The sequence below is a fragment of the Podarcis pityusensis genome (genome assembly GCF_964106645.2).
Source record: "Podarcis pityusensis genome assembly, chromosome: 11".
Classification (NCBI taxonomy): domain Eukaryota; kingdom Metazoa; phylum Chordata; class Lepidosauria; order Squamata; family Lacertidae; genus Podarcis; species Podarcis pityusensis.
In genome coordinates, this window is record NC_138036.1 from 50,209,827 (window position 1) to 50,227,061 (window position 17,235).

The following is a 17,235-nucleotide window of genomic DNA, read 5'->3' on the forward strand; positions in this document are numbered from 1 at the left end:
CAACCACTACCACCATTGACCCTTTCATGCTCCACCCTCTTTTCCCAGCCTGATGGCCCAGTTGACCACCACAGTTGTAGAGATAACCGTGAGCCCTTCTGTGGGGCATACTTTGGGGCATGCTATTGAAAGACGATCTGGGAGCTCTGGGTTTGCAAAGGCCTCACAGCACAGATTACAAGTTTGTGATTGGTTTAGCCTAAAAAGCTCTTTCCCTTGATGGAAAGATGTATTAATTGTAGCCTCTGTTGGAGTTCTGTGACCTGATCGTGGTAAGAAGATAATGAGGCGCAGGATGAGGTGAATGCAGGAAACTGAGGGTTGTAGCCAACTAACTACTACTCAAAGTAGACCCACTGAAATTAATGGGCATGACTAATTTGGGTCCATTAATGTTAATGGCTTTGCTCTTAGTAGAATACAACCCTGAGTTTTATCATAGATTGGAACAAATAAGCCAACCTTATTCTTCTTGAGGCTTTTCCCCCAAAGCCATCTAAGCTACTTGCTATCACCACATCTTTTTTAAATTAGTAATTTCAAAGCTCTAGTACTTTTATCAATAGCTTGTGTTCAAAGCACATTTTAAGATCCAGCTACGTTGGCACAGGAAGTTCACAGAGTGCAGTAATGAGATTCTATTGCATCTTCTTAGCTGCTGTTGTAATTAATTTTAAAATACCATGTTCTGGTGCATTCATGTAACACAAAGAATGAATCCATAATGTATAGTTTGTACTATCCATATTGCATGATTATGAACTAAATCCTGCAGCCCTTTATCTCAACCACTCACTATTTTATTGAACCCTGTCCTAAATATGGAAAAAATTTAGACAAATCTAAATATATGGCTTTTATCATTTATCCCAACTGGGAAACAGATAAAATGTTTTCTTGCTGAGAGTTCTTTATTATGCTTATTATTCAAAAATAGCTTTGTAACTGAACCAGCGTAGAAAAAAAATATTCTCATAGAACAACTGGAAAATGAACCATTTTCTTCTATACTGTTTCCCAATGTTATCTACAGCTCTCCGAGATGCCGGCAAACAGTCTATTAATAGTGACTGGAAGATAGAACATTCTGGAATATTCAACATTGCTGGTACCACTGTTCATTACGTTAGGAGAGGTCTGTGGGAAAAAATCTCGGCCAAAGGTCCAACCACATCACCTTTGCATTTATTGGTATGGATGACGATTTTAAAACTATTTTATGCTATAATAAATCCTAATGTACTAGGGATTGATGGATAAGTCTATTTCTGGTCCATATGGATTTTACTTGTATTCATTGATTAGTCTGTTCCATCCCGTTTCTGAGTTAATCTGCCATGGCGATGATCATTTTAAAATCTGTATGAAAATTTGTATTTGACAGTTGTATCCCAGTGTATGCATTTCTAAATGAATTTAATGCTAAAGTGTTCAGTTTTTACACATTTTAGTACATTTTTGAGCTGAGAACAGTACCACAAAATTCAGAGAAATGTTAAATTCAGGGAATCATTATGTAGATTAGGCTGGTTTACTTAAAAATGAAGACCAAACAAAATTCCCTTCCACCCCTGGCAGGCAAACACTCACCATTTTTTCACAGCGAAGTATGGCAATAATCTCTTGAAATGGAGAGATTTGTCAAAGACATACGTATCTATAGTCAGTGTGGGGATTTCTACATAACCTGGACCATTAACTGAAGAATAAACAAGCTGATATCAATTCAAAATTGCTAGCACAAAGGAGCTGGTTCGTTTAGGGACACATTATGGATTATAAAACGTTTCCTTCACAACTGCAGATATGCTCAAACCCTGGCTGTGGATAAAAGCTGTTTCTATCTAGTTGTGCTCAAAGAATTTGCGGAACACATTTGCAAAGAACTATTTCCTCTTGAATAATTCTTCCTTAAATTTTGCTGGAGGGAGCTGATCTTTGCAAGTAATTGTCCTCCCTTTCAGTGAAAGTGAGGTCCTCTCTCCCCCCCCCCCCCGAGATGTTTGTGCCTATAATCTTGGAATAGGGTGGCAACAAGGCAAAGGGGGTTGAGAAAATGAAAAGTGAAGTTTTTGTTATGGTGATAATCACTGGCTAAACTGGAAGTAGCTCTCCTTGTAACGACACAGTGTTGACCAGTATTTGGGTCTAGAAAGTGTGTGTAGTCATGAAGCGAAATTATTCTGTGATTCAAATTTATGATGAAAAATGTATTTCTAAAAATAGAAGCTTGCTTGGAGTTTTAAGTCCTTGGGGCAGAAGTTAGCACAATACACTTACGCTATATTGTTGCAGTATTAAAATGACTATTGCAGATAGAATCACTATGACTAAAGTTCTCCTGACATCTTAATGCTGGGCGATCTCCAGTGTTAGTCACACTCAGAGTAGACACATTGAAGTCAATGGACGTATGTCTCTTGATTTCAGTAAGTCTACACTTTAGCATGGCTTAGCTGGATATGGCTCACTTTTTGCAATGCATACTTTGCTAAAAAAGTCGTGTCAGCTTGCTTTTGAGTTGTTGGTTTTAACAGTGGATGGTGAGTATATGCAGATAAAGCTCTGTCTTCTCCCAGAAAATTCTGTTGATGATCTTGGAAATTATTAAAGGGAAATATCCCTTGATCTTAGTCACTGCCTCCGGTTACAGTGATGATGATGATGATAATGACGATTAATATCCCGCCCATCTGGCTGGGTTTCCCCAGCCACTCTGGGCGGCTTCCAACAAAATATAAAATACAATAATCTATGAAACATTAAAATCTTCCCTAAACAGGGCTGCCTTCAGATGTCTTCTAAAAGTCAGGTGTTTATTTCCTTGACATCTGATAGGAGGGTGTTCCACAGGGCGGGTGCCACTACCAAGAAGGCCCTCTGTCTGGTTCCCTGTAACCTCACTTCCCGCAGTGAGGGAACTGCCAGAAGGCCCTCGGAGCTGGACCTCAGTGTCTGGGCTGAACGTTGGGGGTGGAGAAGCTCCTTCAGGTATACCGGACCGAGGCCGTTTAGGGCTTTAAAGGTCAGCACCAACATTTTGAATCAGGCGGATAACTATTACTTACATGAAATGTTCTGTAAGAATAGACCTTTTCAGAGGTTGCCTGCATCCACAGGCAAAATTTAGCACTGCATGTATAAGCCCTCTGATTTTCCCTATGATATTTGCCTCAAATGACTTCTTTGAGAATGTCAGAATGTCTGTCAGATGCAAGCCAGTGCTGCATTTCTTCATATTAACAGATGACGCCACCTTGTACTGATTCAGACCATGGATCTGTCTATCCCAGTACTGTTGGTTGTCACTGCCAATTGATCTCAAGAGCATCAGGAGAAGGATCTCTTAAGCTGACCGTGATGGGGGATTGAACGTGGAAAAGATTCGTGCAAAGGATTTGCTCTGCCACAGAGCTTTACCTCTTTCCCCTCAAATGTAGAAATATCACCGTTCTCCAGTGTGATATCGAGACACCCCAATTTTTTATTCTGTATATTGCAGGTTCTGCTTTTTCAAGATCAGAATTATGGGCTACACTATGAATACACCATTCCTTTGGACCCTTTGCCTGAGAATCAGAGTGCCAAAGGGTCGGAGCCTCTTTTTATGTGGACACACTCAGGCTGGGAGGACTGCGATGCCATATGTGGAGGAGGTAATGATTCTCTAAAATCTGTGGTAGAAGCAAAACATTCACTAGGTTGTGTGAAGATATGATTTTGGTGCTGATGCGCTAGGGCTGCCATTATTGCCATTCAGACAATATCATGTCCTGGAAAGTTCAAAATATTTTGCTTATCTTATTCATTTCTCTCTCTCTCTCTCTCTCTCTCTCTCTCTCTTTTTTTTTTTAAACTGTTAGATGATACAGGCTGATTTGTTTACTTAGAAATATATTTTTGGAGGGTGTTTTTTAAACTTCACAAAACTGCCAGTTCTTGACCTAAAATTCTAGTTGAGATCCATCATCTCTAAAACATGCATGGAACTTCATGGATAAGCATTTGACACTCATTTCTAGGACACAGAATGCTTTTCGTGTGTACAGGTAAATGTACAGGTCGCCCCCCTTAATGGAACACTATGCCCAAACCATGGATTAACCCATGCTTTCTGAAGAGAGATTGCAGCTGTTTCGTTCTTCCCAAGGCATTTTAGGCATTTCAGCATGGGACAGCAGCTAAAGTCAAGGTTTGGCTTAGAGTGCCATCCATGTCATTCACTGTGATAACACACACCTCGTTCCCTGTGCCCAACAGGTCTTTTGGGTTGTGTTTCTCAGAAGACAGTGTCTCATGCTGCACGACAGGAACTGAAGGGGTGGCCAAAATCAATTTCTGATATGACAAGAGAACCTGCTGTTCAAAAGAAGAAGTGCAGGAAGTGGTTCTTTGGCCAGCATTTTTAATCAAAGCAGCTGCTTGAGAGACCATTTTTAAAAGAAAAGTGTCAGAGTTTGCCCTGCCCGAAGGTAACAAGAATCCTCAGAACTCCAAGTCGCCTCTTCTTCTTAGAGACTTACTAGAGGGACCCTTACTTGCAACATCTGAGTCAGTGCCAGATTACCAAATAGGCCCCACACCTTTTCGGGACCCCGCAACAACATCAAAATAATATTGATTTGATTTTGAAAGAAAATTGCAATCCTTTCCCTCACCACTTCCTTCTTCCAGCTGGCACCTGCTCCTAACTCAGCCACACACCAACCTGCTTCAAGGATTGGGCAGGCCAGGGGGCTGCACAGAGCCCACCCCCCTCTCCCCGCGCAAAGCTTTCCTTTAGTTCCAAAAACGTCCCTTTTGTGTCTTACCAGGAGAAAGAAAGACAACAGTATCCTGCACAAAGATCATGAATAAGAATATCAGTTTTGTGGACAGCAAGAAATGCAAATACTTAACGAAACCTGAGCCACAGCTCCGAAGGTGCAATGAGCAGCCATGCCAGACAAGGTGATAGTGAGTCATTATTGAATGAGTGTTTTAGTTGATGCTTATGCTCAGAAAGCCCCCGTTTCTCACCCGGTGGGTGTCCCAGCTGAAATGAAAGAATGCCCCAAGGCATCTGCAATAACTCAAAAGATATCTGAGCTATCCTCTCCTTGGGCTCTAATGCCTGGCATATCACCCGCACATCCAGCCTACTGAGCAATTTCGTGTGGGTCCTGAAGCCCTCCTCCCCGGGCAATGATTTCTGATTTCTTCTTCCCGTTTGCACTCCAAGACCTTCAACAATGGCCCCACACCAGAGGGTTCCTTTCGCAAAGGTAAAAAGAGCCTTTGTTTTGCTCCCCAGGGCAGTTCTGGGGTAAGTCCATCCTACACCAGTGCTGCCCAGCAGACAAAAATGCTGCTGACTGCATGTATGTGTTTGTGCAGGTTGCTGAGTTTGTACTTCCTCTCTGTGTGCTCCCAATGCCACCAACTGTTCTCTTCCAGAGAGTTCCCAGCCCTTTCAGAGCAGTTTTTCAAGGGATACAATGAGTTGCAGGGAAGAGGAAGAATCTGCAAAGATCACCTCCCACCCCCTGCATCCAGTCAGAGCCTCTGCTAGACCTGTGTCTTGCTCCAAAGGAGCCCTTTGTTTGCAGAAGAGTATTCTCGAATCAACCTTTTGGTTCTTAGCTGCTGTAAACAGCACTGGATAAAAGCATGCAATAGCAGAAAGAAGGCTGTAATTTGAAAGTTAAGACGCCGTTGCCTCAAAATTGAGGGCCGATGACCCTCAAAAAGCAATTGTGGTGCATTTATCACAGAGGTCAATTTAAAATGTGTCTTAAACCTCACTAGAAAATATTTCGAGGAGTAATCGTGCTTTGGCCTGCATTTACAGATGGATGATGACAGAATGGACTCCATGCTCAAGGACATGTGGGAAGGGGACGCAGAACAGACAAGTCGCCTGCACTCAGCAGCTTCGAAACGGGACTTTGATCAGAGCCCGTGAGAGAGACTGTCTTGGCCCCAAACCCCCTTCGGCGCAGCGCTGTGAAGGCCAGGACTGCATGACGGTGTGGGAGGCTGGCGTATGGTCCGAGGTGGAGTATATGCATTGTTTTTCTATGCATTTATTTTCTGTTCATTTATATTACCTACGTTCGGAGAGAACACAAAAGTTGAGTTTGTGATTTATCGGTGAATGCGGCAGAATTTTGCATAGGCAAGTCTGAGAACGAATTAGCTCCTTATGTCTAATTTGGGCCAGTTATGAATGTATATTTCACTCACATAGTACATGCTGTGCCCAGTGCTATTTTTGTACAAAAAGAGGTGCTGGAATGCCTCCCTTGTTCTCTTAAAATGGCAATGGCTCCCACCAGAAAGTTCCGGCTGAAAAAGTGTCCTGGCTGTGCCAGTTACAGCAAAGAACAGATATACCACATCAACAGTGTCCATTTTCAAGCAAACTCTTCCCCTAAATAGATGAGGCTAGCTAGCCCCATATTCCCCCTCCAAACCTTGGCACTATAAAGTTGGGCTCAGGGAGCAAATAGGAACATTTCATATTAACTGCATTTATTGTCTGAATCCTTCCACAATGTTTTCTTGTATCTGCACTTTGCCCATTCAATTTCATTTTAATGATTGCATTTATTAGGCAGAAGAAAGAGAGAGCTATAGATCTCTGTAGAGACGCAGATGGCGCTGTGGTGTAAACCACTGAGCCTTGGGCTTGCCGATCGGAAGGTCGGCGGTTTGAATCCCCACAGCGGGGTGAGCTCCCGTTGCTCTCTCGCAGCTCCTGCCAACCTAGCAGTTCAAAAGCACGTCAAAGTGCAAGTAGATAAATAGGTACCACTCAGGCGGGAAGATAAACTGTGTTTCCGTGCGCTGCTCTGGTTTTGCCAGAAGTGGCTTAGTCATGCTGGCCACATGACCCAGAAAAACTGTCTGCAGACAAACGCCGGCTCCCTCGGCCAGTAAAGCAAGATGAGCGCGGCAACCCCAGAGTTGTTCGCGACTGAACCTAACTGTCAGGGGTCCTTTACCTTTTTATAGATCTCTGTGCATAATGCCATGATGTGTATTTTGTGTGTGCATCATTTTAAACACCTTTCTACAGTGCTCTGTAAAATGTGGAAAGGGAGTACGCCATCGGACTGTAAGGTGCACCAACCCTCGAAAGAAGTGTGTTTTGTCTACAAGGCCTAGAGAAGCAGAAGACTGTGAAGACTATTCCAAATGCTACATCTGGAGAATGGGAGACTGGTCTAAGGTACAACATGCTTCGTACTAGCACTACGATGTTCTATTTACTAGCCATTGTCAAATATGCTAAAGTACTTCTCCAGTGAAGGACAAGACCAGTGCAGACTGAACAGAACAATGTGGTAAAGTTGTTACAATGCAGATAATAGATTGGGGGTGGCAAACCTGTGGCCTTTCAGATATGTCAAACTCCATTTCCCATCAGGCCCAGCCCCTCCCCTCTAAAAAAAAAAAAAATATCCCCTCTCCCTCTGGCAGTGCTTTAACTGTGACCTTATAGCCCACCAAAGTCCAGAGTCAGATCCTGAAATTCACTAAGTCTTCTTGACGGACTTTGAAGCTCATCTGCAGCACTGTAAGAAATAGAAACCTGTTGTTATTTAAAGAATGCCAGTTTGCATTGCATGTCGTTTTCTATATGCTCTTTTCTAGAATCTTTATTTGCTTCACTGGTCTTTTATATGTAAAGATTTGCCCTTTTGAAAGTGAGTGAAATTAGGAATTTCACAGACATAGCCGGAATACTTCAGTGTCTGGGTGGATACGGCTAAAATGTCTGGGGAAATCCAGATTTTCCCTTTTTGAAATATGGCAACCCTAGTGAAATTTCCTTGCAGATCACATAACAATTTAAACTGGGGGCGGCTGTGTGTGTCATTTGCAGGTTTTTAACCAGAAGCATTTTATAGTCACCTTTGGAGTTACACTGCTGTCATTTGTGAACTTGATTAAAGCAAGTATCTCGTGCGGCTGTAAGGGAAATGAGCAGACCTGTGTGGATATTCAGCTGAATTGTGTATTGTGCAGTTGAGATTTTCAAAGGTTTATATCAAAGCAGTATGCATTTTAAATTTCTCGGAAGAGGAATGAGTTCAGCTTTGACTACACTCATGTTTCCTGTCTTTTTGTCTCCGTGACTAAACTATCCCACCCTCAGACTAGTGCATAGCAACATGATGGGGCAGCTTACATGGTAATACAGCTTCAATTAGAAAAAGAAATTGAAGAGCCATATCATTGCTCACTGCTACAGAATAATTAGTGCAGCCTTCCATCACCATCGGGTTTGCTGTTTTTGCTCTTTGGGATTTTTTTGGCTGGACATTGATAGGAAGCTGTTCTTTTGAGAAATGCCAAGTTCTTGTCAAACGGGTGCCAAAATGCAGCTTGAGAAACGCAAATGTCACATGTTGCGACAGGAAGCTTAATCGGATACCATTTGGCTTTCTGTTTAGGGTTTAGCATCCCTTTAACTTTGAACTTAGAGGATTGGTAAAATAAAAGACAATGTGAAAAGTAGAGCATAAGACAGCTATTACCAAAGCAAAGACATAAAAAATGGATTTTAAAATGTTTCAGAAAAATAAAAGATTATAGGTTTCTATTGTTCAGCATTTCAGCGGAACAGAAGCCAGATAAAAGGGATGCTAAACTTGTTCCTCAAGCTCAATGTATCGTGTCAGGTTCTCTGAAACTTTAGCGCTATACACCCAGGTCTTTAATAGATGCTAGTAGCAAACAAAGTGGCTCTAAGTAGTAAAGTGCTGGCAACTAACGTCAATCTGTGTTGTGTGCCTGTCATGGTGATGGCAGTGTGGGATCCAGGGAAAAGCAACGCAAGCTTTCTTAATTGTCTTGGGGCAGCATTCATTGTAGCAAGTGGCCCTCCGTGGGGTACAATTTGCACACAATTCAATGTATAAACCGGGTTTTCTTAGGCAAAAGGAGCTTAGTGGTAGAAAGAACTGGAAGGAGCTCAGAGTTGGGATGCTTTTCATATTCATGAGGACAAGTATTGGAGGGCTTTTAAAAACAGAAATAAAAATGGGCATACCAGTGTGAGCTGCATCAACTGGCACCATCATGGAGTTCATCAGTATTCAGTTAAGAGGCTATGCAGAGAGAGTAGGAGGCTGGAGGCATTATGTGACCCTGCCATAATGTTGTATCTCCCCTTGTCCCTAGGGATAGAGGAAAACTGCAGTTTGGTTAGAATTTTAATGTGCAGCTGCCTAATTTTCATTTTCCGAAACCCAGCTTTCCTTTTAAATTTGCACTTTTCCGACTTTCGCGATCTAGTTGGGCAGCCAAATAGTGTGAAGGAAAATGCATCCAGTGGCAGAAAGTGTGCAGCAAAATGCATATATTAGGGAAAAGAACATAAACAATGCATTTTATCCGGTGAAAATCCTTGCAGAAATGTGTATATATGGGGGGGGGGGGGATGTGCACTAAAATTCTAATGGAGTTTTTGTCATGAAGGCTTTTTGTTTTGTTTTTTAAATGCAAACTGATGGAGAGGGGGAAAATGAGATACAGAGAGAACAGGAAATGGATAGGTTCATCCAGCCTGCCTACCTGTTGCAGCTGTATGTAACAGATCTCCATGTGCAACTAGCAAGGGTTGAAAATATGGTGGCAGTAGCAGTGAGGAGATCCAGTTACCAATCTTGATATGGGAATAGTTTTAGCGATTCATATCCAAGACTCAAGACTGTTGCTGTTTCATCCCCCTTTGTAGCATACAGGTAATGAGTAGCAGAAGGAATTGTTCTTAGAACCAAAAGCTGACACAGTAGATTGCACTTGAGGAGGAAATCAATCTTTTAGTCTGGTAGCACCCTTGCTCTGGGACTCTCTTCCTATTAAAATCAGGCAGGCATTTTCGTTCTACTGCTCTCAATGCCTTCCAAAATCTTACTTGTTTCAGCATGCCAACCCAGACGGTAATTTTGTTATACATGCTTGCTTTTATATCACGTTGATTCCCCCCACTATTTTTATTATGTCTACTTGTTTTTTTTTCCAAGTTTGTTGACGTCATCAGAATTTTTTGATAAGCAGTGATTGAAACTCCCATTGTTCTAGGCGGATTTTGCGACAGGGAATTTCATTAGCACAAGCCGTTTCTGAGCTCTGGGCGCAGAACTGTGCCTAAGATTTCAGATTAAAACTGCCAGTGCTGGAAGGAAAGGAGTGTCAGGAACTCGTCCTACTCTCAAGTAGACCCTGGCAGAGACACATGCCCGAGTGGCATGTTTCCTCTCATCTGGTCGATCATTTGGGAGCTTCAAAAGCTTTCTTCTGCCCGAACATCACAGCGACCAATGCCAACAGACATCAGCACACTTAGGGATCCGCAGAGTCTTCGCAGCTTGCGGAACAGACTTCAGCAACTCAGCATTTTGGCTAATCTACTTTATTTACATATAAACACACATGGAGCACTGCAACATGGCTCCCTCTCTCTCTAGCGTCAGACAGAAAAGAAGAAGAATAAAGGAGAATAGTCCCACTTCACGGAACACAGTAACACAAACATCCTGTCTCCGTCACTTCCCACTCTGTGGAGTCAAAACATATACCGTCATGTGATAGACAACAATCCCATGACTGCAATCACGGAGCAGGAATTCTAACAAGGAGGACCTTTTTCTGCCTCCCCACTTCCAGCTGCTCTCTGCAGACTGGAGAAGAGACCCTCTGAATAATATTAGGGGGATGGGCAGCGGAAGGACTAGACCACGTGGAAAATGAACATCTTTTAGCTGCAGTTCAGTCATTTTCAGCTTTGTATTCTTGTTATAAAAAAGTGAGCCTAGACATTCAGTTGTTGCGCCCGTAACCTGGGTTTAAGGTGCCAGTTAGCTCCCAGCTTTCATATCTCTGTTTCTAACACTGTTGATAAGTACTGTTTTAGTAAACTGCTAGGAGATTTGTTTATTTATTAAACAAATAATTAAAAGGTGACTTGATTTTATTTTTTTAAAATATGGCTAATAGCCTGCTATGCTATATACATTTTTCCCAACATAAATAGCTGCACCCTCCTCCTAACCAGGTTTACTCAGGCTGTCTATACATTCCTGTTAACTCTGCACCCAGTGTGCTGCCACCGTTGTTTTGGGGAGTACACACAATGTTAGCCACAACCAGGGTGGATTTTATTTAAATCACTAGTCAGCAAGACTTGATTTAAATCTTTTTTTTTTAAAAAAAAAGACTCATTCTTGCTGGTATAATCTTAATATTTATAACCAGATGAAGGTTTCATTTTTGGAATAATAAATTTTCAGAGTAGTTTTTACAGTTATATCAAAAATTACTGATTTGGTTATACTATTAGAAATAATTATGACATTATTGTGAGGTTTAATAAGTTAACTGTGTATATTTGGACAATTTTTCTGCTGTACTTTATTGGAAGGAGAAAAATAATCATTTCCTTAATAACAATTTATTTAACTAAAGCAATAACGTATGTATCCATGTTTGTTAACTGATGTGGTTAAACTGTGGGTTTTTTTTAAAACAAAACTTAGTCTGAGTTTTAGCACACATGAAAAACTTAAAACAAATCCTTATTTCCTGATGAATAGCCTTTGGACTATAATATAACTTAAATAGAAAACTTATCTTTAGAAAGATTTTTTTCTCCAAAAGCATTTTATTTTAAAATCCAATTTAAATTTTAAAAAATCAGATTTTTATCCATCCTGGCCACAACCCATCTCTGTCCTGTGCCTGTCCCATCATTTCTTATGAAAAATTGTGTTTTGACATGTTTTCCCCCCAACCAGCTTCAATCTGAATTGAGATCAAGAATAATCTGGCTGCGTTTTAAATCAGCAATGTGTACACAGGTTCTGAGTAAGTGAGAGTTCCTAGAAAGCATGTGTAGGTCTGCAGCCTTAGTGCTAAAAGCAGTCATTCCTGAGCAATGGTAACTTGCCTACTAGTTGGTGAAAAGGTGTGCATTTCCTTAAGCGGTTAGCTGCATTGCCTTGCTTTTGTGTGTTTTGTCAAGTTCCCCCTTTGCAACAGTCCTGTACTTTTAGTGTGTGTGCCGGATCCCTGAGGCTAGTGTCAAAGGAGAATGCTGAGCGTAAGAGACTAAATGCATCCTGACACTTTACAGTTGCCTAGGGAGTCGCATTGAACAAGCCGTGTGGTCTAGAGAGAGCCATTAGTGTAAGGCATTCTGAAAACAAAGCTGTCAGTAACAAGAGGATTGCTGAAGTTTAAATTGCTCCTTTGTTTCCCTACCTTAGTAAAGGAGGAAGGGGGTCACCAAGTGAAATTCCCTGCAAAAAATAAAATGAGAGAACAGATGCATTTTCCTATTCCCTAATCGAAGAATTCTTAGGTAATTACAGTACAGCGGCCTCTGTCTCACACAACTAAGAGCCACAAAGGCAAAAAATTAGGGAAAGAGGAAATATGGCTCGTTTATCATAATTATTACTTAGGTTCTTGAGGTTTTAGAAACACATGGTCTCACACACATATACGCTGCCACAGTTTCTAGGGGAGTGTAGTTCAACTTGGGTGAAATTTGTGATCGCCTGTCCCTCCTTGTTTCTTGTAGACTACAGTGGTGCCTTACAAGACGAAATTAATTCGTTCCGCGAGTTTTTTCGTCTAGCGAATTTTTCCTCCCTCGTTCTCTTAGAATGGCAATGGCGCCCACCGGAGAGATGCTGGAACTGAGTTCTGGCTGGGGGGAAAGCCCTGATGGGGGGGCAGACATGACAGTAGTGAGATGACATTTTTAAGTGCTTATAAACTGAATCTGTCTCTCCCACTACAGTGCTGCAAAAAGTAAGTGTCCAATTTTGACACCCCTGCCCCTAGTTTACAGTCCACAAATGGAGACTGAATATTCAGGGGCCGTTTTAGTATAGCTCTAGTATCAAGCAGGTTTTTTTCTTTTTAAAACCTTTTTAAAAATCGAGCTTAATCTTACTTAAGTTTCAAGTCTAGGCCTCTTCTTTCAGGGTGTCTAGAGGCTAGCCAATATAGTATACCTTTCATTTTCCCAACAAGCCTGTCATTCCTTAAAATTGACGCTGACACCAATGATTGAACTCTGGAGTCCTGATCTAACTGGGAATGATTGTATAATCAGTATAGACATGTTTCCAGTCAAGCAGAAAGTTCTTTTCTAAGTGAGTGCCGTTCATGTCAATTTGAAGACATGTCTGATGATACAGTTCAAACAAATTTATCCTAAATTGGATATTTTCCGTGGAAAAATCAGATGTTCTTCATTTTGTATTTTCCCATCCTTTGAGACATAATCGTCTACCTTTTCCCCCTTATAGATATTTATTGTTTGAACTCATCTGTCTTTTAAACAACTTAATTATTTTTTTAAAATCTAGAAGAAAATGTGATTTCTTCTACTAAAACCTGCCGATATAAACATTTTGGGTAGGCTGGCTAGCTATTTGCTATGTCATCTTATGAATAAATGAGCTATTATCAGTTTGGGGGCTGGTGGCAAGTTACAAGCTTAAAAGAAGGCAGCTGCTTATGCATTCAAAAGTGGTCCAGTCTTGCTTGGAATCTGGTTGGCCACTGTGAGAACAGGATGCTGGACTAGACTGGCAGGGCCGGATTAGGTTTGATGAGGCCCTAAGCTACTGAAGGTAATGGGGCCCTTTATACAGAGTGAGTACTTTAAAAGAGGCCCCGTGGATACAGAGTACACATGTCCCATGGGGCCTCTTTTAAAAGACTCACCCTGTCTATCCAGCTGTCCTTTGTCAACAACAAATTGTCACTATTTTTTGTGTTGAATATATGCTATATGGTAATTTATGGACCTAATAGGTATCTAAAGCCATTTGCGCATAACAAAATATGTATTTTATCAAAGTAATGAACTGAGATACAATTAAGAAGAAATATATTAATAGTGAAATAATTATGTCCCCACTGTGGAAGGACGTGTGGATCCAGAATTGGCCTCCATAGTCACTTACGGACTCACTGTTAAAACCTTGTTTATGGAAGACAATCTTACTCGGCTATGAGTGATTGCCGAAGAAGAAGAAGAATTCCAATGTCCTGACCACCTGTGATAATGTGCAGTCCGCACAATGCCATCTAAAGCAAATTACTTCGCTCCCAATGAATCCAGGGAACTCTACAGTGGATGCTCAGGTTGCGAACGTGATCCATGTGGGATGCACGTTCGCAACCCGCATCTGCGCATGTGCGGGTTGCGATTCGGTGCTCCTGCGCATGCACAAATCTTGATTTAGCGTTTCTGCACATGTGTGACCGCTGAAACCTGGAAGTAACCCGTTCCGGTACTTCCAGGTTTCGGCGGTCCGCAACCCGAAAAAACGCAACCTGAAGCGTCTGTAACCCGAGGTATGACTGTATTTTGTTATGAGTGCTAGGAATGGTAGATCTGCGAGGGGTGAACTTCAGTTCCCAGGCTTCTTTGGGGGGAGCCATTCGCTTTAAATGCCCTTTAAATGTATGGTAAGGATGCACTGACACAAAGTCATAACTCATAACTATTGCCTCATAACTATGACCTACCATCATACCCAGCAGTCTCAATGCTCTTCCTTGGGCTGGATCACGAGACAAGCTAATGGAAAGGGCTAGTATTAGCTGGAATTTCCCATTCCGTCCAGTGCCAGCCCCCTGACCCCCTGAAAAAATTCTCCCAGGCTTCAGTGACGCTTCTTACTGTGGGGGGCTGCTGTCTGGGGTAGGCTGAGGGGGGAATCTCCAAACACCAAGTGGAAGCTCTGATCATGAAGTACTGAAGTCTGTTGCGTGTGGAGGTCCCCAAGCCACCTCTCAAAATAATTCAGAAATCACACGTAATTTTAGTTTAAGGTTTTTGGTACTATTTTGGCCACAACTTTATTAAAATACAAAATCTGTGAGTGGTTGCTTAGACATTGGTTATGACCATCTCCCCCCCCCCCCCCCGGACAGAACTGACTTTCCGAACTCCATCGGAAGCCAGTGAAGGGAAAACAATGTTGGGGATCAGTTGAGCTGAGCGTCAGTCCCTCACCGCTCATCCAACCAGCTCCCCAAGGCTTGCCGGCCCTGGTCCCATTTCAGGGATCGGACGAAATCGTGGCAAGCCCCAGGATTCCTTTAACGGAATTCCCTTCCAGCACCATTGGAGGGGCAGGCACAGCCTATCCTGACCCCTCCACCACCAGTTTTTATAACCAATGCCTAACCGCAACCTTACAAGTTGTGACGACTTGCTAAGTAGTAGGCAAAAACCAAATGGCACCAGCCAATCAGCCAAATGGCAAAATTCCTACTAGGCCCCTGCCCCAAGGCAGACGACCCCATGACAGGCAAAGCAAGGTCAACCAGAACACAGGGCGGGCGGGTGATCCGATGCACTCTGCGAAAGAGAAACCAAAAGCAGTGTGCCCCAATATTTAAAGCCTATGGTCCCACCCACCCAATTTGCTACATGCAATTTGCTCCAGCAACCCGGTCAGCCAATCATTGCGCCAGGCAATAACTATTAACCTGCCTGGCAACAGAGAGCTGGCCTGGCGGCCCACACCGCGACACGTGCTCTCATTTTAGGGAGAACACGCTTTGTAACAAGGCTTTGCCACAAGTTGCCGCTGAGGATGTTTCTCAAGAGGCTGATCAGAACAAGATATAGTGTCCCATCTTGAAGCAATGAAACAGCTGGTAGAATGCGTTCAAAGAGGGATCTAGCTGCTATAATGGACCTATATTCAGAAACGAGCATGCTGTTGAAAGCTAATCTTAGTGGTGAAGTATTTGCAAGGAGGGCTTACTTCATTTGGAGTCCCTGTGACATCAGATTTCTGAGAAATTATATTTCTGAACGGAATTTGAGAGAATTAGAAACAGCTTGAAAAAGAAAATTCAGTTCCAAGTGTAAGCATAGTAAGTTGGAAGTTAAGTCGAGTGGAATCTAGTGGGATTTTTGCATTAAAAAAATATTTTCAGAGGCTATAGACAATCACAATGAGTACAAAGGTTGCTATAAGAGACCCTTAAAGCATGTAAATTCAAGGAGATATTATATAGGTGTGAAAAGTGGTTTCACGGAATGGTGTGAAGCAATATCAGTTCCTGGTTGGTTTATAATAAAACTAACATTGCAAGTCATGGTGCAACTTAAGGAGACTAGGAGGAAATTGGAATGCAATATAGGCAAGCATCTTAAAATAAAGTTAATATTCTACAGTTTTTTAAAAAATCAGTTTAAGAGAAAAGCAAAGGCTCCTATAAATTCATTCATGTTTGAGAAACATGGAACGTATTAGTCAAGATTGTGTGATATGTAAGCAATAATCGTGTTGAATCATTGTGCTTCTTTTATGCCCCCCCCCATCCAAGGAGCTCAGGGCAGCCCAGCTAGATTCCCCCCGACCCCCTGTTTATCCTTGCAGCAGCCCTATGAGATACAGTAGGTGTAATGAGTATGGGTTGCTCGTGCGTAAGTTGCCGCCTCTCCTGGCTTTGTTGCCTTGTTAAACCTTTCAGTCTGGACAGCCCTTCACTTCGTGGCTGCCTCTGTCGCTAGCAGAATCCATCAGTGGGCGTTTCTTAAACCTTTTCCAACATAAAAGTTGTTTGACACCCAGTCTCCTCCTACTCTCTCTGCGCGGAAGTCTTCTGCGCAGGGAGGGCGTGGGTAGCGGGGGACCCGTGCTCTCCCCGCTGGTGTCCGGTGAAGAGTCTGGGAGCCCTCTCTCCGATTCCCCCATCTGCCCCCCTTTATTCCTGGTGTTGCGCTGAATTGCTTCCCCCTCTGCTGAGCTGCCTCTCTCCCTGCTGGGCCCTTCTCCAGCATCATTTGAGAGCCTTCCCTCCGCCTCTAGCTCCGATGTCAGTTCCCTGACAGTAGGCAAAAAGAGACTGGTTCACAATTATCTGTAGTTATCTACAGATTACTTGAAACTATTGTCAACAAAAGCTGGTTGGATGTGTATGGAATCGGGGACAGAGAAGGGAAACACGGTTTTAACAATGAGTCTGTAAGTGATTGTGGAGGCCAATTCTGGACCCACACGTCCTTCCACAATGGGGACATTGCTTTCCGGAAGGAAGTTGATCACGGTGTGGATTTGCCAAGCATGCCTTCCTCTTGGCACGTTTCTCCCTTGCGTCCCGAGTTCGAGTGTCTTCAAAGCCCATGACACCTTTGGTAAAAGATGTTCTCCAATTGGAGCACTCGCAGGCCAGTGTTTCCCAGTTGTTGGTGTTTATACT

The 17,235-nt window shown here is 42.6% G+C and overlaps 1 protein-coding gene across 2 annotated transcripts in view; it reads left to right on the forward strand.

Moving 5' to 3' along the window:
• Window positions 1–17,235, forward strand: part of ADAMTS19 (ADAM metallopeptidase with thrombospondin type 1 motif 19) — a 128,646-nt gene that overhangs the window by 104,396 nt on the left and 7,015 nt on the right. For both annotated transcript variants that reach the window (XM_080972349.1, XM_080972348.1), the window contains exons 17-21: window positions 1,034–1,191; window positions 3,503–3,656; window positions 4,815–4,950; window positions 5,831–6,035; window positions 7,061–7,213. In XM_080972349.1, coding sequence (XP_080828475.1) covers window positions 1,034–1,191; window positions 3,503–3,656; window positions 4,815–4,950; window positions 5,831–6,035; window positions 7,061–7,213 — 806 coding nt within the window. The remainder of the gene's footprint in view (window positions 1–1,033; window positions 1,192–3,502; window positions 3,657–4,814; window positions 4,951–5,830; window positions 6,036–7,060; window positions 7,214–17,235) is intronic.